Here is a 23,542-nt window from a genome sequence, read left to right as displayed (position 1 = left end):
ATATCATATATGAAACAAATTATAGCTTCGGTGTTTTTTTTACATAACTTATACTATTGCTTTTTTAAATTTAATAATTATAACTGCAATGGTATACAAACTTCGGCTTGCCGAATAAAAAGCAGTCCAGTTGGCAAAGTCAGACGTGTGGCACACGCTCACAAGCCAACACGTTTCCTTTATACTTTTTGTTCTACATATAGGCAAATCCGAAAAATGGTCAACCAGGCCCGAAACAAAAAAATCTTCAAAATCATCGAATTTTTGCGTATTTTCACAAATTAATGGCCATGTTTTCATAATACAGTGGAACCAAAGCATATTTCATTTGTTTTGTTGAAGAAATTTCCCTGAAAACTAAAAAAATTCACTTTTTTTTCATTTTTAGCTACTGTTAAATGCATTTTTATGATTAATTATTAATAAATAAAATTTTCAATTAACTGTTAATAAAACAACATGGAAAAATCGTACGTTCGCGACCCGTACGTTCGCGATAATAAAAAAAAGCCAAAGGGAAATATTTTCTTGGGAACAGACTCGATAGAAAGCAACATGAATCATTTTTAAAAGTAAAGTTATTGCTTTAGAATATTCCGTCCCAATTCGCAGATATTTGCATTTTACTAGATTAAGCCAAAGTCGACTTCCATTTTGTGTACGTTCGCGACCGCATGTTTTTTGCCAATATTATGAAAATGATAGCTCAATAAATCCCATCATTAACACTAAGCTAAAGCTAACAAAATGCTATCAAATAGCAAAAAAAAAATTTTAAAAAACATTAATTTTATTTTTTTATTTGCACTGGTCCTGGTGCATCCTGATAAAGCGCAGAGGTATTTTCGACAAATCAGAAGTGGGATACGAACCACAAATTTCAATAAAATGAAATAAAAAGCTGAATTTTATCGCGAATAAAGGAGAAAGAAGGATTGCAAAATTTGACAAAATGGCAACTTCACAATGGGCTACGCCCACCTTCAAAAAGAAGGTGGTAAAACGTCAAAACGACCACACTATGAAGAAGCATCTCTACGAAAAAGGAAAGTCACGAAAAATAATCGGAAAAAAAGCACCAAGAGTGGGAAAATAGAAAGGACGTCACGGACCGTGATGTTAACTAAAAGTATTATAGGGTCTGCACACAGACCTTGCAATTTTAAGCAGATTCTCGTCTTGTCAATTGAAAGTCTTTCAGCTTCCTCGGATATTGGGGTCGCTAATTTATTTGCTAATTACTTTGCATCAAATTTTGAACCGAGCTCGCTGTGGAATGATGATAATTCACTCAGTGCCATTGCCACGGTGCTAAATATTGGGTGCTTAGATGTCACTGATTCTAACTGCTATATGGCGGCTGAGAGTTTTAACGACTCAGGAAAATTAGACTGCGATGGCCTTTCTCCATTTATTTTGACAAACTGTATAGGTGTTCTTTGTGAGCCCCTAAAAATGATCTTCAACAAGTCTCTTTCCACTGGCGTATTTGCGCATAGATGGAAACTTGCCACAGTTTCTCCTATATTCAAGTCTGGCTACAAAAATATGGTTTCAAATTATAGGCCAATTGCAAAGCTAAGTAATGTCTCAAAAATGTTTGATCGAATTGTAGCTAAGCAGCTAACTTTTCTTGCTGGTCGGATCATCAGTCCTAACCAACATGGTTTTATGCCTGAAAGGTCAACTACCACTAACTTCTACGCTACGTTCAATCATTTTTGCATCCACTCGTTTATCAGTCATCATCAAGTTGATGTAGTCTACGCCGACTTCGCCAAAGGATTTGACAAAGTCTCCCATTATGCTTTATTGGCAAAACTACAGAAATTGTTATTTCATTCATCAATACTAAATTGGTTTAAAACTTATTTAGATGGCCGGATTTATAGAGTAGAGTGCAATGGTGTTTTCTGAAACCCGTACGTGGCAACTTCTGGCCTTCCTCAGGGAAAAGCATTGGGTCCGTTTCTTTTCAACATATTCATTAATGATTTAAGCTATCGCATAAAAAATTCTGAATTCCTGTTGTTTGCGGACGATCTGTCTGATATTTAGGTCGGTGAATTCAATCTCCGATAGTAAACTTCTTCAAAATGGCCTAGTAAAAATGAATTAGTAAATTAGTAGCTTAAAGTTTCCTTCTCGTCCCACGGATGCTTCGAAATTTTTCCCGCGCCATCTGTAGTACAGCTTCGAGTCACAATAGGCATAATTAAAGGAAGTGGGAGGTGGATTGCGAACGGTGTTGTTTAGCTGATGCTAGAAGGAAGTCGCCCAGTATCCCGGCAATGGCTGATGATTGTCATGCCGTCACCTAGCGGGCGTCCTTTTTTCCTCCTCCCTATAGAAGCAAGCGCGTCCTCCAGCTCCGCTTTAGCTGCCAAGTGGTGGTGAAGTCCGGCGATTCCCCAATGGAGAGCTCGTCGGAGGTCGTATTAATGGTTGTACTGCTAAAAATAAACTTATGTTATTAGAACGTAACCATATTCTTTTGGCCAGAACTTTCTTTGCGTGTGCGCGACCGGCAGGATGTTTATGTAGGAAGCGAATTCCCACTCGTCTTGCTCCTTTTCAAAGGCTTCTCGACTGGATTGTCTCCAGCACTTTCACTATTTTGCGGATTTGCCCTGTTGTGGTATTACTTTCATGAGTCAAGTTCCACAATAATGGGCAGCAGCTTGGATTATGCGTTCTTTATCATCTGCACTGACCTCTTGCAGGCGTTCTTGGCATTTTCATTTCATTTTTAGTGTTTCGTTTCCACACTGCTTCTCCACAAACTCCCCGAAAGTAAAAATTGTTTTTCTTTGCGCGGCGGCTTTATCGAAGATCACTCGCGAGGTCTGTTTTTATACCCTTGCAGAGGGTATATTGATTTCAGTCAGAAGTTTGCAACGCAGTGAAGGAGACGTTTCCGACCCCATAAAGTATATATATTCTTGATCAGCATGACTAGACTAGTCGATCTAGCCATGTCCGTCTGTCCGTCCGTTTCTACGCAAACTAGTCTCTCAGTTTTGAAGCTATCGGGCTGAAACTTTCCCAAAAGTCTTATATCTTTTGCAGGTAGTATATAAGTCGGAACCAGCCGGATCGGACAACTATATCTTATAGCTCCCATAGGAATAATCGGAAAAAAAATTTTAAAAAATTATATCTTTTGTGTTTTTTAGCATATAACCTCCTAAGCTTGGAAATAACATTTTTTAATTAATTTTTAATTTTGAATTAAATTTTATCGGACGACTATATCATATAGCTGCCATAGGAACGATCGAAAAATTGGTGGAAAAATAATATGAAACAAATTATAGCTTCGGTGTTTTTCAACATATAACCTCCAACGCTTGGAAATAACATTTTTTAATTAGTTCTGAGTTTCAAATTTAATTTTATTCATATCGGACGACTATATCATATAGCTGCCATAGGAACGATCGGAAAATTGGTAGCAAAATAATATGAAACAAATTATAGCTTCGGTGTTTTTAACATATAACCTCCTACGCTTGGAAATAACATTTTTTAATTAGTTCTGAATTTCGAATTTAATTTTATCAAAATCGAACGAATATATCATATAGCTGCCATAGGAACTATCGGAAAATTGGTAGGAAAATAATATGAAACAAATTATAGCTTCGGTGTTTTTCAACATATAACCTCCAACGCTTGGAAATAACATTTTTTAATTAGTTCTGAGTTTCAAATTTAATTTTATTCATATCGGACGACTATATCATATAGCTGCCATAGGAACGATCGGAAAATTGGTAGGAAAATAATATGAAACAATTTATAGCTTCGGTGTTTTTTAACATATAACCTCCTACGCTTGGAAATAACATTTTTTAATTAGTTCTGAATTTCGAATTTAATTTTATTAAAATCGAACGACTATATCATATAGCTGCCTTAGGAACTATCGGAAAATTGGTAGGAAAATAATATGAAACAAATTATAGCTTCGGTGTTTTTTGACATATTATCTATACTATTGGGAATATAATTTTTTGTGTTTTTAAATTTAACAATTATAGCTGCAAGGGTATATAAGCTTCGGCTTGCCGAAGCTAACTTCCTTTCTTGTTTTTTTTTGAATTTCCCTAGCTTATTTGAGTACCACGCTGAAAAACAGACCTGACGAAAAGAGTTAGCCGCCTATTTGCCTCTCGCTCACTCCTATGGTTAGCTCGCGGTTTTCGTCGATGTGAGTACTAGGTTTTATGGAAGAAAAAGTCATGCGAGTTGCTTAGACTACAGATGCGACTTTTCTTTGAAGTTGAATATTTTATTTCATAGAAAACTAACATTAAAATCTTTTGTTGCTATTGTATTCATTTTTATACCCGTTACTCGTAGAGTAAAAGGGTGTACTAAATTTGTCGGAAAGTATGTAACAGGCAGAAGGAAGCGTTTTCGACCCCATAAAGTATATATATTCTTGATCAGGATCACTAGCCGAATCGATCTAGCCATGTCCGTCTGTCCGTATGAACGCTGAGATCTTGGAAACTGTAAGAGCTAGGCTATTGGGCTATTTGGCATGCAGATTCCTGAGCTTCTTGCGCAGCGCAAGTTTGTTTCAGCAGGGTGCCACGCCCACAAACCGCCCAAAACTGTGGCTCCTACAGTTTTGATGCTAAAATAAAAATGTTAAGTGAAATGTATTATTCTCATCAATAAAAAAAGTTTGCCACGCCCACTTTAACGCCCTCATACCGCCCACAAACTTCAAAAAATCGTAAATATATCTCGGAAACTATCAAAGATAGAGAATTGGGATTTCAGATTTAGATTCCGTATCCTTGTAAGCAGTGCAAGCTTGTTACGCGAATATGCCACGCCCCCTCGAACGCCCACAAACCGCCTAAGCCTGTGGCGCCCACAATTTTCGTGCTAGATAAAAATTTTTACTGAAATGTATTGGTCTCGTCAATACCTATCGATTGATCAAAAAAAAATTTGCGACGCCCACTCTAACGCCCATAACGAATAAATCTGTCTACCGCCGGTAGGTGGCGCACTTCAATCTCGCTTTGCTGCTTGCATATCTCCATTTCCCTTTGGTCCCTTTAGCTGAGTAACGGGTATCTAATAGACGATAACTTGCGCTGCGTACAAGGCTACGGAATCTAAATCTGATATAGTTTCCGAGATATCCGCGTTCATACTAATGATTTTTTGAAGTTTGTGGGCGGTTTGTGGGCGTTAAAGTGGGCGTGGCAAACTTGTTTTTTGTCAATCGATAGGTATTGATGAGAACAATTCATTTCAGTTTAAATTTTTATTCTAGCATCAAAACTGTAGGAGCCACAGTTTTGGGCGGTTTGTGGGCGTCAGAGTGGGCGTGGCACTCGTAGAGTAAAAGGGTATACTAGATTCGTCGGAAAGTATGTAACAGGCAGAAGAAAGCGTTTCCCATAAAGTATATATATTCTTGATCAGGATCACTAGCCCAGTCGATCTAGCCAAGTCCGTCTGCCGTTTGTCCGTCCGTCCGGATGAACGCTGAGATCTCGGAAACTATAAGAGCTAGGCTATTGAGACTTGGCGTGCAGATTCCTGATCTTCTTACGCAGCGCAAGTTTGTTTCTGCAGATTGCCACGCCCACTCTAACACCCACAAACCGCCCAAAACTTTGGCTCCTACAGTTTTGATGCTAGAATAAAGATTTTAACTGAAATGTATTGTTCTTGTCAATACCTATCGATTGTCCCAAAAAAAGTTTGCCACGCCCACTTTATCGCCCACAAACCGCCCCCAAACTTCAAAAAATCGTAAATATGAACGTGGATATCTCGGAAACTATTAAAGATAGAGAGTTGGGATTCTCTGCAGCCTTACGCGAATATGCCACGCCCTCTCTAACGCCCACAAGCCGCCTAAACCTGTGGCTCCCACAATTTTCATGCTATATAAAAATTTTAACTGAAATGTATAGTTTCGTCAATACCTATCGATTGATCCAAAAAAAAATTTGCCACGCCCACTCTAACGCCCATAACGCATAAATTTGTCTACCGCCGGTAGGTGGCGCATTTCAATCTCGCTTTGCTGCTTGCATATCTCCATTTCCCTTTGGTCCCTTTAGCTGAGTAACGGGTATCTAATAGTCGAGGTACTCGACTATAGCGTTCTTTCTTGTTTTTTTTTTTAAGATTGCCATTTATGTAGTGCTCAAAGCAGCAGACATACGATTATTTTTGCCCGTCTGGCATCTCTGTCAGCTGAGAAATAATAAATGTATGAATTCGGCTATTACTGTGTTTATGCGATGCCGAATTCACGCTTTCATTTCGCGATTTCAGCCGATTCGTGTGTGCATAAACGTTATTTCGTGAATTCGGCAACACACGAAAGTTGACTATGAATTCAACCTCAAAGCCTGAATTGGTGACAATTAAACTCCGGTAACTCTATATACCTATCGGAGTTGCCACATCGATATAAATACATAAATACACATTACATTTAACAAATTATTTGTTCATTTAGTGCCAATAGAATCTAGTTTTCATCTTTTACTTTGACGGTAAAAAGATGTTATACTGGCTTGCACATACTTTATCTTTAATACTAGCAAGATTATTTCATGCGAATCGAGAAAAAATAGTCGATTTAATAATCGCTAACACCTTTTTCCACCGGTCCGGCACCTCTGTCAGCTGAGATTGATAGAATGCATGAATTCGGCGGTGTCGCATAAACAGGAGCAAATTTTATTTCACGCTTTTAAGAAATCATGAAACCCTTAGCATAAACATAGTATATGTCTCATAAGCACGACCTATACACTACAATACTACATACAATCGGCAGTCGTCTTCGGTTTACGCACACAAATGCACTAACACTAACACGCCACCTAGCTTTCATTCATATAGACGCTAGGTAACGTGTTAGTACTAACTCTTAAGCAGCCGTTAGGAATGTACAATCTAGCACTCCCTTAAGCTAAGTAACGGGTATCTGATACTGATACGACTATAACGTTTTCTCTTGCTTTGAGAATACAAATAATCAATATTAGAATTTAAAAACTTTGCCTGTGTAGAATAAACCCATTTCTTAATAGGTAAATAAAATAAAAATCATCCTGGAGGTATAATCTGAAGTATTTATTAACGTACGTTTATTAAACAAACAACCCAAGGGTTAGAGTGCTTCGTGGATACTACAAATTTACCAAAACTTTTAGTTAAAATTACGATACAAGGGTGTAATAATGACAATGGAGCAAGTGGTTAAGGAATTTTACAAATAGTGGTGGGTATATTTCACACGACGGTGTGCAGACCAAAGGTAATTAAATGTATAGTAGAATAGGGTTGTTGCTCTGTCCATTTGGAAATCGGGGTATTTGTGGACTTTTTTGGTCGGAAAACGTCGGTTCGAGACTTGTAGCCGACTAAATTGAACCATGAACTCGTTTGACCAAGTGTGTGTTCGACCACCTGAGCGACGACCACCTCGACCCTATAAGGCCGAGAGAACTAGCCTTACCTCCTACAATTATTTTTTTGGTATTGTAGAAAATGAGGGTTGCTCATAGACCAGAGATACAGGTGCAATGGCAGAGAGTGGCCGTGCAGTTCACTTTAAGCAGTTCGTCAGAAATATTTAAACAAAAAAGTTGTTTCTGCAAGAAATAAAAGTAATGTATAACTTAAAAATAACTATTAAAGGATTGCATATAAGTACATTTAAAATAACATTTTTTATAAAATGGATTAACAAAATAAAGTATTTTTGTACATAAGGATAAGCCCAATTATGACTCACCAAGTATATAATTCTTAGAAATTATTTATTTCAAAATGGCGGTTAACTGACGCTGTTCAATGTTACTAAATTTCTGTTACATAACATTTCTAAAAGCCCGTAATAAAGCCTTAGAGAAAGCACGACATCCTTTTTTGCTTTTATTATATTAGTTTGTAATAATGTCAGTTGTACCTCGTAAGTATACGAACTACATATGTGAAAAACGTATAAATAAATAATTTCGGTAAAATATGAAAAAGAAAAAACAACATTCCTAACTTTTTTTTTTCGTAAATAGGAAATGAACAAAACCAATTACTTACAAATTAAATGTATATTTTTTACCCGTTATTGGTTTTGTTTGGTTTTAAACAAGTTTCCAAATTACAAAAGTTATAATATCTACATTTATGACAAAAAATTATTATAAAATCGACTAAATATTTTTATTAAAAAAAAACACATTGCAGTGTGCGGAATGAGAAAATTTAAGAAAGTGCATCTAGTCGTCTCAAACTTTGATTTCAAAACTATTGTATGTTGAGAACTCGTTCAGATCCAAACAAAACCACTAACGCTTTAGTCGAGTGCAAAGAATTTTCTAAGGGTATCGATACTACTCATCTTGCGAAGTCTTTTTAACTTAGTTACTCATAACTTTTAAACGAGAAATGCGATTTGTTCGATTCTCAGATCATTGATAAGCGTATTGATCGTTAAAATCAATAACAATTTACACTTTAAAAAAATCTCCAACAACGTAAGCGTAATGCTTAGCGTTATAATCGGTTTTGTGGGCGTTAGAGGGGGCATAGCACTTCCCTGAAAAAATGTATGCTTTTACTTTACCCTACACCAGTAAAAATCCATTCATAACGTTCAAAAATCAAGACCAAACGGGGTCAAAAAGTGCGTAAGCCCGTTTCTTGACATTTTATAAAAGTGTGCCACGCCCACTCTAGCGTCGACAAGCCCCTAAAACGCTAAAATCTGTCTGGCGCCCACAATTTTAAGACTTTGTTAAAGTGTAAACGGGAGTTTGTTTTGATTATAAATATCCATGTATCCCAACCATTCATTGAGAAGTTCTGACCAAATATTGTAATCGCCTCTAGGTGGCGCCCTGCAATCTAGGAAAAGGTCGCTTTCCCTTGCGCTCCTCTTAGTAGAATCGTGAAACTTGACCCGTTACTCGAAGAGTAGATTAGTCGGAAAGTATGTAACAGGTAAAAAGAAGCGTTTCCGACCCTACAAAGAATAACTAGCCGAGTCGATCTAGCCATGTCCGTCTGTCTGTTGTCCTTCTCTTGTTTTTTTTTTAGTCTCGACTTAAAGAGTTCTGCATCAGAATTTAATAAGTCAATATCTCCAACTAAGTTATTTAAATCGGCCTACATAACACGCTTGGATTCCTATCGAAAGAAACGTCGGCGTTCGGAGAACATGGGTCCTGGTCTTCGATGTTTTTCAAATACAGAACAGAATTAGAACCGGGCTTTGTGACAGAAGACACGTTTGAATATTTTATTTTATTCCATTGCTTAGTTATATTAAACTTTATTTGCGTACGCAAAAATAGCAATCGTTGTGTGACTTTGGCATTACCCAAGTCGATGGTACCAGAAAGGGCATCTGGTTCGTTATATGACAGCGGTCGGTACGGAATACAATGACATTTTGTAGTTTAATTGTATAAATAATTTTCACAGGCCAACTTATTGATGCGTTTGACGATTGATTTAATATGCTATACCCATGCAAACATTTTCTATCGCGAAAGGCACTATTAAGTGACTTATAGAAAATGAAAACGATCGTCCGCGATATCGCATTCGGATCGCGGTAGTGACTCCCGTCGGGAAGAAATGTGCGACTTCGGCGTCACTTCTCGAAGTCACTTCTGCTCTGCGTCACTCCTTGAAGTGTCTTCTCGACGGGAGTCACTTCCGCGATCCGAATGCGATATCGCCGAAGTAACTTCTGGAAGTGTTGCCGTAGTCACTCAAACGTGACTTTACATATGTTTGTAGAAGATACCTAGAAGAGTCTTTCCCAATTGGAAAATCTTAAATGAAAACATGTTTTCTTTTACTTTCAATATTTTGCATTTATTTTTTGTATAACGGGTTTGTCCGCTTGAATATACGGTCCCTGGCATGTAGGAAATTTTGCTGAACAATGTTATTTAGGTACAGCTCCGTCGACATAAGAAATTTATTAGTAACCATTTCTAAAAGAAACAGAAACAAAAATTGTTTTTTTGTTCAGTCAAAGTAAAAATAAACCAGAACACATTACCTTTTACAATGAAATATGTTGAGAATCGATGGATGCTGGGTTTCTCCGCAGTTACACGCCAAGTAATAAATAATCGTACAGCTCACGATAAGCACGTAATTTCGCACCAATTTTTGAGGGGGACAAATAAATATTTTTTTTAAAATATTTTTAAAACGCTCAAAGACTGCACTGTTCACTGACAAATCGCGCAACGAAATGACGCTCGGGCGAAAAATAATAGCGTGGGTCAAAAGGAAGACCCAAAAAATGTTCCGAAAAAATGGAGTAACGGAAAATTTCCGCGACCTCTTTTTATCGCGTGTTTTTTCTTATTAATTTTTGTAAAATGTGCACTATTGTCTTCCTATCGCGCAGAAATATCTCAGAAGTTACTTCTTCGCGATTTGTAAAATGTGCACTATTGTCTTTCTATCGCGCAGAAATATCTTAGAAGTTACTTCTTCGCGATCCCGACCCTTTTTGTTTTTGTAAAGTGTGTACTATCGTCTTTCTATCGTCCAGAAGTGACTTAGAAGTGACTTCTACGCGATCTATGTACATTTTGTTTTTGTAAAATGGGTTATATCGTGTTTCTATCGCGCAGAAGTTACTAAAAAGTGACTTCTGGACGACAGGCGATAGAAATATCACCCTATTGCTTGCAGGGACGTGTGCCGAAAGAGGCTGAGCTGAGCTATTCCCTATGTCCGATTTTTATACCCTTGCAGAGGATATTATGATTTCAGTCAGAAGTTTGCAACGCAGTGAAGGACCCCATAAAGTAGCGATATAAGCCATGTCCGTCTGGCCGTCTGTCTGTCCGTCCGTTTCTACGCAAACTAGTCTACCAGTTTTAAAGCTATCGGACTGAAACTTTCTCAAAAGTCTTTTTTTCTTTGACAGGTAGTATATACAGTGGTCAGCATAAGTATTTTGACAAAACAAAAGTGAAATATACTCATAATTTGAACTTACTTCTTGTAAACTTTGGCATCAATGGAAAGGTAATTTCAATGCCGATTGAATGATACAATACATTTCTTCAGTACTTATTGAAAAGGACGAGTTTGTGTATACATCTACTTTTAAACTTTTTTCCTCGACTTAAAAACTTAAGCTTTTTGATGCAAAAAGTTTCTTTAAACAAAATTATTAGTAACTGCAAAAAGAATTTTTCAAAAATCATTTTGCTTATATTTTTTATGATTTTTTGAAGGTGACAATGAAAATGAGAAAAATGTGGCTCAAATGCCTGCTCTTAACCATTTTCAAAAAATCATAAAAAATATAAGCAAAATGATTTTTGAAAAATTCTTTTTGCAGTTACTATTATTTTTGTTTAAAAAAACTTTTTGCATCAAAAAATTTAAGTTTTCAAGTCGAGGAAAAAAGTTTTCAAAAAAAATTAAAAGTTGATTTACACAAATTCGTCCTTTTCAATAAATACTGAATGGGTTAAGAAATGTATTGTATCATTCAAACGGCATTGAAATTACCTTTCCATTGATGCCTATAGTTTACAAGAAGTAAATTCAAGTTATGAGTATACTTAACTTTTGTTTTGTCAAAATACATATGCCGCCCAGTGTAAGTCGGAACGAGCCGGATCGGAAAACTATATTTTATAGCTCCCATAGGAGTGATCAGCAAAAAAAAAAAAATATTATATCTTTATATCTAACATTTTTAATTAGTTCCGAATTTTGAATTTAGTTTTATCAAAAACGGACGACTATATCATATAGCTGCCATAGGAACGATCAGAAAATTGGTGGGAAAATAATATGAAACAAAATATAGCTTCGGTGTGTTTTGACATATTATCTTATATTATTGGGAATGTATTTTTATTGTATCTTTAAGAATTTCGAAATAAATGTAATAAATATAACTGCAAGGGTATACAAGTTAACTTCCTTTCTTGTTTTTATCTTGGAGAAGGTTTATCCAAAAAAGACTAATGAATGAAAAATAATAATGAAAAATTAAATCTGGAAATAATTCATAAAATACTTAAATTCTGCTAAATGTACCATACATGCACACTAAATATGCCATATTCTAAATACTGAATACAAAAGCAACCGCAACGTGCGATCAACTACTTAGTAAAAACATGGGCAGCTAAGAATATCAACTGTTCAGTTTACCTCACATATATTTAATTAAATAATTTTTGTTATTCACAACAGTAGGCGATGACAGACCCCGATACTTTTTTATCTAAGAGCAATGCTCTGATACAATCGAATAAAGAAGACACCACTTCCTTTCAAGAAGCAGATGAGTCCGACGAAGAGCGCGAGCTAACAAATCTTAATTGGCTTTTGCGAAATCAAAATTTAACTTGGCCGAAAGCAATTGATTCAAGCACAAGGGAAACTTTAAATACAAGAGCAGAAGCCGAGACACCTGTACCTAACAATACAAATATTCATCGGAACCAAATAAAACTTACTCGAGGCGAAAACACAGTTAAAAAATTGCAGGTAATCCTAGACTCGAGAGCACAGAAAACAACACCAAAACGACCAACTCCATCAGAACGCTTTGAAATATTTGTCAACAAAGTAAAAAGGTATGTAAATTCGGAATTTTCTTCTTATACCCATTACTTGTAGATTAAAAGGGTATATTTTATTTGGCGAGAACTATGTAATAGGTAGAAAGAAGGGTCTCCGACCTTTTAAAGTAAATAAATTCTTGACCAGGATCTCTACACAGAGATAATTATTCAAGTAATTTGCACTTAAATTGTACTCAACAATTCAGCATGAACAAAATTTTTCACTTTCAGTACAAATTTCTCAAAAAAATTTGTATTTAAATTGAGTACATTTTTGCTCTTTTTTGAACATTTTTCATCAATATGAGTACAAACTGCACTCATTTTAAGAAATCATTTAGCTTGAATTTTAGAAAGGAGTATCCCCTTTTCTCATACTGAGAAATTTTAAGCGCTCAAAATGAGAAACAAGTTTTTGATAGTGAACTTCTAAATTCTCAAATGAAGAACTTTTGTACTTTAACCCGTTCCACCCACTCCCAGAAAAAAGGGTAAAATATTTTTTTCATTATATTTTGTATTACAGTTATATATATACATACATATTATATTTTATTTAACTTTGTGTTCCATGTTCTAGGTTATGATATTTTTTCCTTTAGCTGTATAGTCTAGCGAAGAGCAAAGAGGCTGAAAAAGAAACCGTTATTGTTAGCAAATATTGTAAAAATATATGCTTATATAAGCATGAAACAATAAAATTAAAATGTTATTAAATGTACATTTGAAAGCATTTTGAAAATAATATGTTTATGTATGTATGTATAATGTACATAGAAACTAACAAAACTAGACACGTGCTTCACGCCACTTAAAATCACACATATGTATGTACATATTGATGTACACGCTGTGGCAATCATTTTGCAATGTTTGTTTACTGTATCATTATTTAGCACATTATACATACAGTTTAAATTAAAAACTTACCCTCGTTGGAAAATAAAGAGCATATTTTCTCAAACTTAGAATTTTGTGATCAATTCAAGTTCTTTTCTTAAAATGAGTGCAGCTTTTCTCAACATGAGTTTTTTCCAAAAATTTAGTACTAAAATTGAGTTATCCTCAAATTGAGAGTACAAATACTTAATTTGAGAACGTCATAATTTTCTCTGTGTAGTCCTTCTGTCCGTGTAAACGATCTCATCTCGAAAATTATAGAGCTAGATACTTCCGATTTAAGATTTTAGATTTGGATTCCTAAGCTTTGTACGCAGTGCAAGTTTGTTACGCGAATATGCCACCTCCCCTCTAACGCCCACAAGCCGTCTAAAACTGCGGGTCCAAAAGTTTTAAGAAAATTTTTAGTTAAATGTTTTGCTCTCGTAAATATCTATCAATTGACCTACACAAATGTTGCCTCCTCCTTCTAACGCCCACACAACATTCACAAACTTAAAAAAATCGCCCATATGAACGCGGATATCTCGGAAACTATCAAAGCTAGAGTCTCAGACTTAGATTCCTTAGCATCGTTTCTTACGCTAATGTGCCACGCCCACAAACGCCCATAATACATAAATTTGTCTGCCGCCCACTTTACTATATATTGAAATTTCGTTTAGGTGGCGCTATACAATTTCGATTTGCTTCTTGTATATCTCCATCTGCCTTTTGCTCCCCTTAGCTGAGTAACGGGTTCTGATAGTCGAGGCACTCGACTATAGCGATCTTCCTTGTATTCTATTAGAATTGTGAATTTTCTTTTATTTTATTAGGGATTTAACAGAATACGAAAAGTTTGCAAATAAGTATGAAACCGACGTGACTGAGAAACCACCTTTTAACTACTCACATATAATTGGGATGGCTATGCTTAAAAATGGTCGCATAACCTTACAACAATTATGTGCTTGGATAGAGGCCAAGTTTGCATTCTTTAGAGTCCGAAAGAAATGGAATGTAAGTACTTTTAAAGCGTATTTTGTAGATTGTGTTAATTAATTTTAAAACCTTACATAGAACTCTATAAGGCACAACTTATCACTGCATCACTGCTTTCGTAACAGAAAAAGAGAAGAAAAAGGAAAAGGCGGTTACTGGGAGTTGGGTGTTGACCCGAAAAAGTGTGACCGAAAACGCATTCGTAATAGAAAACTATGTCATTCAAAACTTAATCAGACTGCAAAATACCATAATGATCAGTTAACTCATAAGCAGCAAGCTAAATCATCTCAGCCATGCTTTTCAAGATTTGCTAAAAAGGTTAATAAAAATAGCTTGTCAGAAATATCAGAAACAAATACTTTAAAAAAGATATCGTCAACGCTCACGGATGATAACTTTACGGAGTTCTTAGATAAAGGTACTACCGATAAGCTAAATGAAAATCAATATGAAAAATGTCCAATACAAACAACGATTAAAGAGGATATTTTTCAAAAAAAGCTTGACACAATTATAGTAAGCACTGGAGAATTCATAGCAGAGCCTCAAAGCCTAAGCTGCTTCATATCCCACAGGATAGATGGTATCAACACGGTAAGACTTATACTATATATAAAAAGATTAAAAATAATTTAAATATACATTCTAGCCCGTATCTGGAGAAGACGATTTTTGTACATTCAATAACATAAATAGTTATTCGGATACGACTCCTGTGTTTGCATCGAATACAGCTATCATAGAAGACAGAAATATAACAAATGATGTATCCAGTCCTAGCCATCCGTGCAACATAAGAATTAGTTATGATTATACTAACTTCCGGCCCCTAGTGGACAGCATTGATGAACAGTTTCATTACCTCCATAATAGATCTGAATTTAGCCGAAACGATGATATATTAGATAACCTTCTTGATGTTTGTGTTAGGCACTATTAAAATCCAAGTGCAATCCAGTTTCCAAATGTATCTGAGCATTATATAAACGCGTTAGTTTTACTCGTGGTATCGGCATCGGCATGCTGTTCTCGTTAACGTAATCGAGAAATAATACATGTTTTGGTAAGGTACTATTTTGCACAGCAAGTTCAATAAATTAAAACAAGATGAGCCTTATATTTGATTTTCAATACGTGTATATATTTAAAATACTTCGGAGATTTGTGTAACGGGTCTAATTAGCACGGACAAATGTTCTGCAAGTTACATGTTTCTCTCTGCAAGAACCAACTGATGTTGTCTCGATCAATAGTGTTGGTGCCCAGTCGATTGCTTTGCTGATGACAGATACTAACACGACGATATCTTCTTTAGGAACAACACAGTTGAACTCCTCACTTGGCCGGTAGTGCGTTCTCCTTCTTGATTCGCATAGCACTATCCAATATAATATATTCTTTTTAAGTAGGCGATGACAGAATTACATGACTCCGAAGAAAAGAGGGATCTACTAATCTTAATTGCTTTTTGCGAAATCAAAATGTAATTTGGCTTAGAGCAATTAGTTCAAGTAAAGGGAACTCATAAAATAAGAGAGCAATAGCCGAAACATCGGTAACTAACAATACAAAATTTTCATCGGAACCAAATAAAACTGACTAGAGGCGAGAACACAGTAAAAAACTTGAGGTAATTTTGGACTCGACACAACAAAATCCAGGGAGTTTACTTTTGTTTGAACAAGAAAGAAAGCTAACTTCGGCATGCCGATGTTGATATACCCTTGTACGTCATTTCTATTGGATCAGCTACATTGGAGCTATGTACATATATTAGACTGGGTCGATTTGTAAGGACGGAAAAATAGTGATAAATCGTGGGAGGCGGAACCTAATATAGGGACAATACTAAGCAATATTAGCAAAGAAAATATATCCTTAAAACCACGTCTGATCATCCGATTTGCAAAAGAAAAACAAGAAAGGAAGTTAACTTCGGCAAGCCGAAGTTTGTATACCATTGCAGTTATAATTATAAAATTTAAAATTACAAAAAATGATATTCCCAATAGTATAAGATAATATGTCAAAAAACACCGAAGCTATAATTTGTTTAATTATATTTTCCCTCCAAATTTCCGATCGTTCCTATGGCAGCTATATGATATAGTCGTCCTATCTTGATAAAATTAAATTCGAAATTCAAAACTAATTATAAATGTTATTTCCAAGCGTAGGAGGTTATATGTTAAAAAACACTGAAGCTATACTTTATGGCAGCTATATGATATAGTCGTCCGATTTTGATAAAATTATATTCGAAGGAGATTATATGTTAGAAAACACCAAAGAAATAATCTAAAAAAATTATATTTCCCGATTATTCTTATGGGACTTATATACTACCTGCAAAAGAAATAAGACTTTTAAGAAAGTTTCAGCTCGATAGCTTTAAAAATAAAAAAAAAAAATAAAAAAATAGACTATCAGATACCCATTAATGGGTGTGCAAGGGAGATGAAGATATGCACGCTACACAGCGGCTATTACAACATTTGGTCATGTGGGCGTAAGATAGTTTTTAGCATAATGATTCCAGTCAGTAGTTTACAATGCAGCATCAGCATCACTAGACGAGTCAATTTATTTATGTCCGTCTGTCTATCCGTCTTTCCGTTTTTACCCGATCTCGTCTCTCAGTTTTAAAGCTGTCTCTGCCACAGAAATGTATTGGTTTCGTCAACACCTATCGATTAACCTTACAAATTTTTGCCACGCCCACTCTAACTCCCAAAACTGACGCCCACAATTTTCATGCTAGAAAATAATTTTAAAAGCTTACCACACCCACACTGACGCACACAAACCGCCCAAATCTGTGGCAACAAAAGTTTTCATGCTAGAAAAAAATTTTAACTGAACTAAAGTTATTGTCTCGCCAATACCTATTGATTGAAATAAAAAAAGTTTGCCACGCCCTCTCTAACGCCCATATCGCTTAAAACTGTCTGCCCTCATAACCATATATTGACATCGCGGGCAGGTGGCGCATTACAATCTCATTTTGCTGCTTGCGCATCTCCCCGCACCACCATCTCCCTTTTGCCCCCTTTAGCTGATTAATTTGTATCTGATAGTCAAGGCACTCGACTATAGCGTCCTACCTTGCTTAATAACAATTCTGTTAATTCTCATCGATATTTCATTCATCGATAAACGCCAGCAGCAAAGTAACATGTATCAAGAACTGGTAGCGTACTATTTATAGGCTCCTTTTTTGCTGATCATGATCCAATAATTTTTGCAAGTCTAAAAATACATTTTATTTAGTGACTGAAAAAGAGAGGGTCAGTTTTCAGTTCAGTCAGATTGCAACGCAGTGAAGGAGACGTTTCCGACCCCATAAAGTATATATATTCTTGATTAGCATCACTAGACGAGTCGATCTAGCCATGGCCGTCTGGCCGTACGTTTCTACGCAAGCTAGTCTCTCAGCTTTAATGCTATCGGGCTGAAACTTTCGTCGGCACCAGCCGAAAAAATTATATCTTTGGTGTTTTTTAACATATAACCTCCTACGCTTGGAAATAACATTTTTTAATTAGTTCTGAGTTTCGATCCTAATTTTGTCAAAATCGGACGACTATTTATATAGCTGCCATAGGAACGATCGGAAAAGTGGTGGGAAAATAATGTGAAACAAATTATAGCTTCGGTGTTTTTTGACATATTGTCTTATACTATTGGGAATATCATTTTATGTATTTTAAGGAATTTCGAATTTAATTAAATACAAATCGGACGACTCTAACATATAGCTGTCAAAGAAACAGTCAGAGAAATAATGAAATAATTACTTTTAAAAAATGTTTCTTTGTTGATTTTGATCGTATTTTCATTCACTCTGGGATATAGAATATTTTTACTTTTCAGTATTACGAATTTAATTTTACACAAATATCACTGAAGCTAGCAACAATCTCTATGAATTTAGCATGGTGTTACTAACATTGATTATTTCTTATAACTGCAAGGGTATACAAACTTCGGCTTGCCTTTCTTGTTTGTAAATGTGCAGGCACTTGACTTAACTTAGTTGTTATACTTAAATTGCAATATTATAACGATATCGTTATTGTGTGTATTTCACCGACAGAAAGCAATACCACAACAGGGCAAATCCGCAGATTAGTTTAAGTGCGGGAGGAGATTCACTAGAGAATTTCAGTGGGAAGGATCATGCCGAGTGGGAGTTCGCTCGCAATGTAAGTAAGTTCTGGACACAAGAATTTGGTTACGTTTTACTAATAGAGGTATCTTTTTATCAGAATCACCAGTAATAAGATCTCCACTCTCGGAGATCGAGAGCCCGTTGCCCTCTACAGCGTGGAGGAAAAAAGGACGCCCACTAAGGGACAGCTGGAGGTGCCATTACCAGCCATTGCCAGGATCCAGCATCAACGGAAAAACACCGTTCCAAATCCGGCTCCCACTTCCTTAAGGTCCAATATGACTTTTGGGATTCGGAACTGGAGTGCCGATGGCGCGGGGAAGCTGGCAAAGCATCCGTTGGACGAGAAGGAAACTTTAAACTACTAATTTACATAAATAAAAACATTCGTAGATCATTCCATTTATTCATCTTTTTAAAATCCTTCAATTTTTCGTTCATCAATAAATCAAACCCAGCTGCTTTACAGTAAGACTACGCATTGCTGGTGAACTTTGAATACTTCGGTCACACTACAAAGAATCTGATTTTTCAACTAGAGAAACTCTTAGCCGATCTGAGTACTAGGCTTCCGGTAAAAGACGGGTAAAATGGGACCGCACACGCAAATCGATTCAGTATTTCAGCGTTTTTATTTAGTATTCTGTACGAGCTTAAATGATTGTTGGTGCAGGCTCAATGAGCCTTCCAACGGTTAGGAATCCAGCAATTGATATCTTCTTGAAAGGAAATATTGCTATGCTCTTTTTTAGGGAAGTAACATCAAGCTTATGTCCTTCTTGGCAAGACCTGTGACCAGTTTTTTTTTTAAGAAACTGAATTTGCACGTTATCTCCCTTCGGAATCGGTTTGCATATGACGATCAGCTGTTCGCTTCAGCGATTCTCTAGAATCGCACAAGAATCCGCCTAAAGTTTGAGCAGCGCGGGTCTCACGTATATGTACACCCGAGGTCATTTTCACTGTAGCACCCCGGACTTGTTCTGGCCATCTGTGCTGAGCTTCACGTTCAAAGTATACCTTTAAGCCAGTCTGCTTTCAGGGGTTTGATATAGAGCCTTTTATTTCAGAAAGCACCGCCTCCAGAACATATTCGGAAGCTTCTTCGATGGCATCCAGCTTCTTTTAAGCAGCATTCCTTCGATAGTGGACTTCATAGCGGTTACTTCCACTTGATCTTTATTCTCGTATTTTAAAAAGATGTTGGTGAGCAGCCGTGAGTTTACGACCCGAGGGTCGTGCGCAAAGTAAAATGGAGATCAGGGCAACCTTCACTGATCGCACCAAACAGCTAAACTCACGTGCCCCTCGAAGTGCGGTAGTAGCCCCTTGAAAGTTGGTGCCTTTGTCCCTTTACGGTTCCACGGTCTATACCCGCCGGGCTATGAAGTTTCGCACTGCTGAAATACAAGAATCGGCTGTTAGGGAGTAGTTAGGAGTTAGGAGTTAGTGGAAAGACACGTAAACAATACTCTATATTTCTTTTCCGAGCTTCGCCTGACCGTCACCAGAAGAGGTCCAAAATAGTCAACTCCTGTGTAACTGAATGGACGATGTCATCTGTGGTAACCTGCATATTTGACAGGATCGACGTAATCGTGCAACAGTTGGCCCAAGCTTTGGGATCTAGAAACTTTGGCGTAGCTCGTTGATCAGGGTCTCGTGGTTGGCGTACAGAAGTTTTCCGTGTAGCTCCGCAATAAGCTGTGTGATGTGACTTCCACCAGGTAGAACTACTCTATCCTTGCCGCTTCCCATTTGTGTGCCCTTTTGAAGTCGTAACAAACCGTTACAGTCGATGAACGTCCCCAGTTTGTAAGGCGCGCTTTTCCTTGTTTTGCTGGGCCTGTGCGTCTGAACATAGAATCCTCTCCGCAATCAGATGATTCTCTTAGTGGAGTCTACTACTTCCACAGGGAAAGGCACTTATGCCTTCCAGCGTTCTAATCACTATCGCCATACACCGCAGCTTTGGGTTCCTACCTCCCAAAATGTAGCAGATGAGGCTACGAAGTGAACCCGCACACTGGACTTCAGAGGCGGAAGCCATTGGCTTATCGAATGGCAGGAATCAAAAGGCTGGCCAACGACATCACTCACGAAAACCGACGAGACTGGTGCTGAATTAAAAGTGCAGTTTATTGGAGTGCGAACGTAGTATTGCACACTTCCTCAATATTGGGGATGTGTTGAGGCCAGTGTTCCCATTTGATCCATTCCGGGTCCAGTATTGGGTTGTCCCAATGACATCCAAACCGCCAAATCTCCTGAAATATAGTTTTGGCGTACATCATAAAGAATGAAATGAGCCCAAGCGGATCGTATATAGACATCATCATGCTTAAAAACTCCCGCTTAGTGGAGCTGCGCGCTTCCCATGCGGCACCTCCCCTTTTTTTCTATCGTGGGGATACACGATATCTAATCATGCCTTGAGGACTGTTCGGGAGTTGGATACCAAGTTGCGTAACTGGAATCCTGCGTAACAGTGTATATGATGGACAAAAAAAAACCTAAAAAAACGTTTTTTAATTTATTTTTAAACTGGTTACAATCTTATTTTTATGTTGGAAGAACACCGACTTGCTATTAACAAGTCTCAAACTAAACTCGCCTCCTATTATAAACTGTTAAAGCCGATCAACAGCCTCGGTTGGGCCCCGCAGTAGCCATGGTCAGTGCCTTAGATGCTCGGACTTGTTCTTCAGGTGATTGACATCTAATGTTTGGTCATGCTGGCACACGAGGATTACAGATACACTCTTACGGATTCATAGGGCGATGCATGTCTGCGTCCACCGCAAGCAGAGTGGTTGTCGTTGTCCCTTCAACCCTAGAGCCGCCGGGTTCATTGATCAGAGTCAGGAAAGATCCGTCGTCTATGAAGGCGTATGTGCTGACTTGTCTCCCATTCGAATAAAGCGTCTCATGCACGACACAAAACAATACTGTAGGCCAGGGGTCGGCAGCGGCCTATCTAGTGAGCGAGCATAGGGAAGTGTTCTGCCCATCCTCTGCTCGCTCACGTATAACGTAGATGTTCGTATGATTTCGGCGTGGGTCTTCGGCTCTTTTTTCTATCAGCTTCTGCGCGCTTTTTTGCTGCTCCGGCAAAGATTCTCAGTGCAAAACAGAGAAACGTCAGGCCTCAGCTCGCTGCGCGCCAACTTCGTGTTTTTTACACTCACACTAATACAAGGCAAACTTGTGATGGTATGTGTGTGCCGACCACTGCTGTAGGCCGCCAGTAGGGGTTATGTTACATGTCTTTAAAGTAACCATTTCTTTGAGCTTTCCTGAGTTGATCGCCATATGATTCTAGTAGTGGACAACTAGGGCGGCACATGCTTCCACATTGGTTGCCCGTGAGACAAGTGTGACAACCTCGTCCCCTAGTTAAAATTTGTGAATCTACATAACTTCAAAATGTGAAAAAGAAAAACGGCACCACAGCTTTTGAGAATCAATTGCATTGAGACAGTTTCCGTGAAGGCGTCGTTATTAATATTTTAAAATACATTTTCAACGACTAATAGTAATAGTCTGTAGCTTTAGTCGTTTAAAAGCATAACGTTTTTTATATTAGTCTGTTTAACACCATTTAAATGTCTCCAGGACCAGAACCAACGCACAGGCAGCGTTAGTGGTTCTAAACTGGTAAATGTGGCCATTTTTGTTGATTAATAACTTTTAAACGTCCCTTTTAACAACAAAAGTCCAAGTATGTTAAAAGCTGAGGAATCTCAAGGCCATACAGTTTAAAGTTTAAACGAAAATCGATAAGCCCGCTTTTGAAGAATAAAAAAGATTAAAAAAATCGGATAAGATAACGTTTGGTTATAATATGTTAACTATGGTATTTAGACTAACTATATATATATATATAATACGGGCTTACGATATTGAACTATTTATAGCTCAAACTAAGTGGTTTTTCAAAAGGTTTTGAGCTAAAGTATCTTATATAAAGCTCATGGTGTTAAACAACACCATCTAAAATTTTCAGGACTATAAAACAAAGTTCTGAGACAGACACAAGAACTGACAAACAGAAAAATAACATTTTGTAAAGTCCGCCAAAATCTTGTTTTTGGAGTTACTTTTGAACGGAGCATCGGATTTCAACAAATGTATCGGTGAATACAACTAGGGCCAAACTGGGGCATTTGTCCCTACCAGCCCCAACAGCTCCAGTTTTCTAAAATTGCACTTCTACACTTTAACCGCTCTTTATCCCAAACCAATTAATTTTCTTAAAGTCTTGCTATCCAATCCTTTTATTGCTTGCGATACCTTTTGATTGACGTATCACTTATTATGATCGGACAATCACTGCAGATTTTCAATTCTGCGGCTTATATAGAAGTCGACTTCGCACACTCTCCTAGTGCGCTTCGTTACTACGTGGACTGCCGTCTACAGTGATAGTTGTCCGATCCGGGTCGTTCCTTCAATATAAAACAACAAAGGAAGTTACTTCGGCAAGCCGAAGTTTGTATACCCTTGCAGTTATAATTATTAAATTTAATTCGAAATTCTTAAAAATACAAAAAATGATATTCCCAATAGTAAAAGATAATATGTCCAACAAGAAAGAAAGTTAGCTTCGGCAAGACGAAGCTTATATACCCTTGCAGCTATAATTATTAAATTTAAAAACACAAAAATAGTATAAGATAATATGTCAAAAAACACCGAAGCTATAATTTGTTTCATATTATTTTCCCATCAGTTTTCCGATCGTTCCTATGGCAGCTATATGATGTAGTCTTCCGATTTTGATAAAATTTAATTCGAAATTCAAAACTAATTAAAAAATGTTATTTTCAAGGAAAGAAGGTAATATGTTAAAAAACACCAAAGATAT

At 37.0% G+C, this 23,542-nt stretch overlaps 1 protein-coding gene and 1 long non-coding RNA gene across 2 annotated transcripts in view; one reads left to right on the top strand and one right to left on the bottom strand.

Annotated features, from left to right (window-relative positions):
• Nucleotides 1–7,547: 7,547 nt before the first annotated feature.
• On the top strand, nt 7,548–15,611 carry LOC119555650. The gene is made up of 5 exons (XM_037867267.1): nt 7,548–7,661; nt 12,244–12,629; nt 14,336–14,519; nt 14,580–15,098; nt 15,154–15,611. Exons 2-5 carry the CDS (start codon nt 12,250–12,252, stop codon nt 15,442–15,444), a joined length of 1,374 nt encoding a protein of 457 aa, XP_037723195.1. The 5' UTR covers nt 7,548–7,661; nt 12,244–12,249; the 3' UTR covers nt 15,445–15,611.
• Nucleotides 15,612–20,609: 4,998 nt separating this feature from the next.
• The window catches only part of LOC119558613, a 5,460-nt gene continuing 2,527 nt past the window's right edge, over nt 20,610–23,542 (bottom strand). Inside the window, exon 3 of the long non-coding RNA XR_005220323.1 lies at nt 20,610–20,942. This is a non-coding gene — a long non-coding RNA (uncharacterized LOC119558613). The remainder of the gene's footprint in view (nt 20,943–23,542) is intronic.

The sequence above is a fragment of the Drosophila subpulchrella genome, chromosome 4, assembly GCF_014743375.2.
Source record: "Drosophila subpulchrella strain 33 F10 #4 breed RU33 chromosome 4, RU_Dsub_v1.1 Primary Assembly, whole genome shotgun sequence".
NCBI classification, from domain to species: domain Eukaryota; kingdom Metazoa; phylum Arthropoda; class Insecta; order Diptera; family Drosophilidae; genus Drosophila; species Drosophila subpulchrella.
The sequence above is the reverse complement of the archived record's forward strand: the minus strand, read 5'-3'. Positions and strand labels throughout refer to the sequence as shown.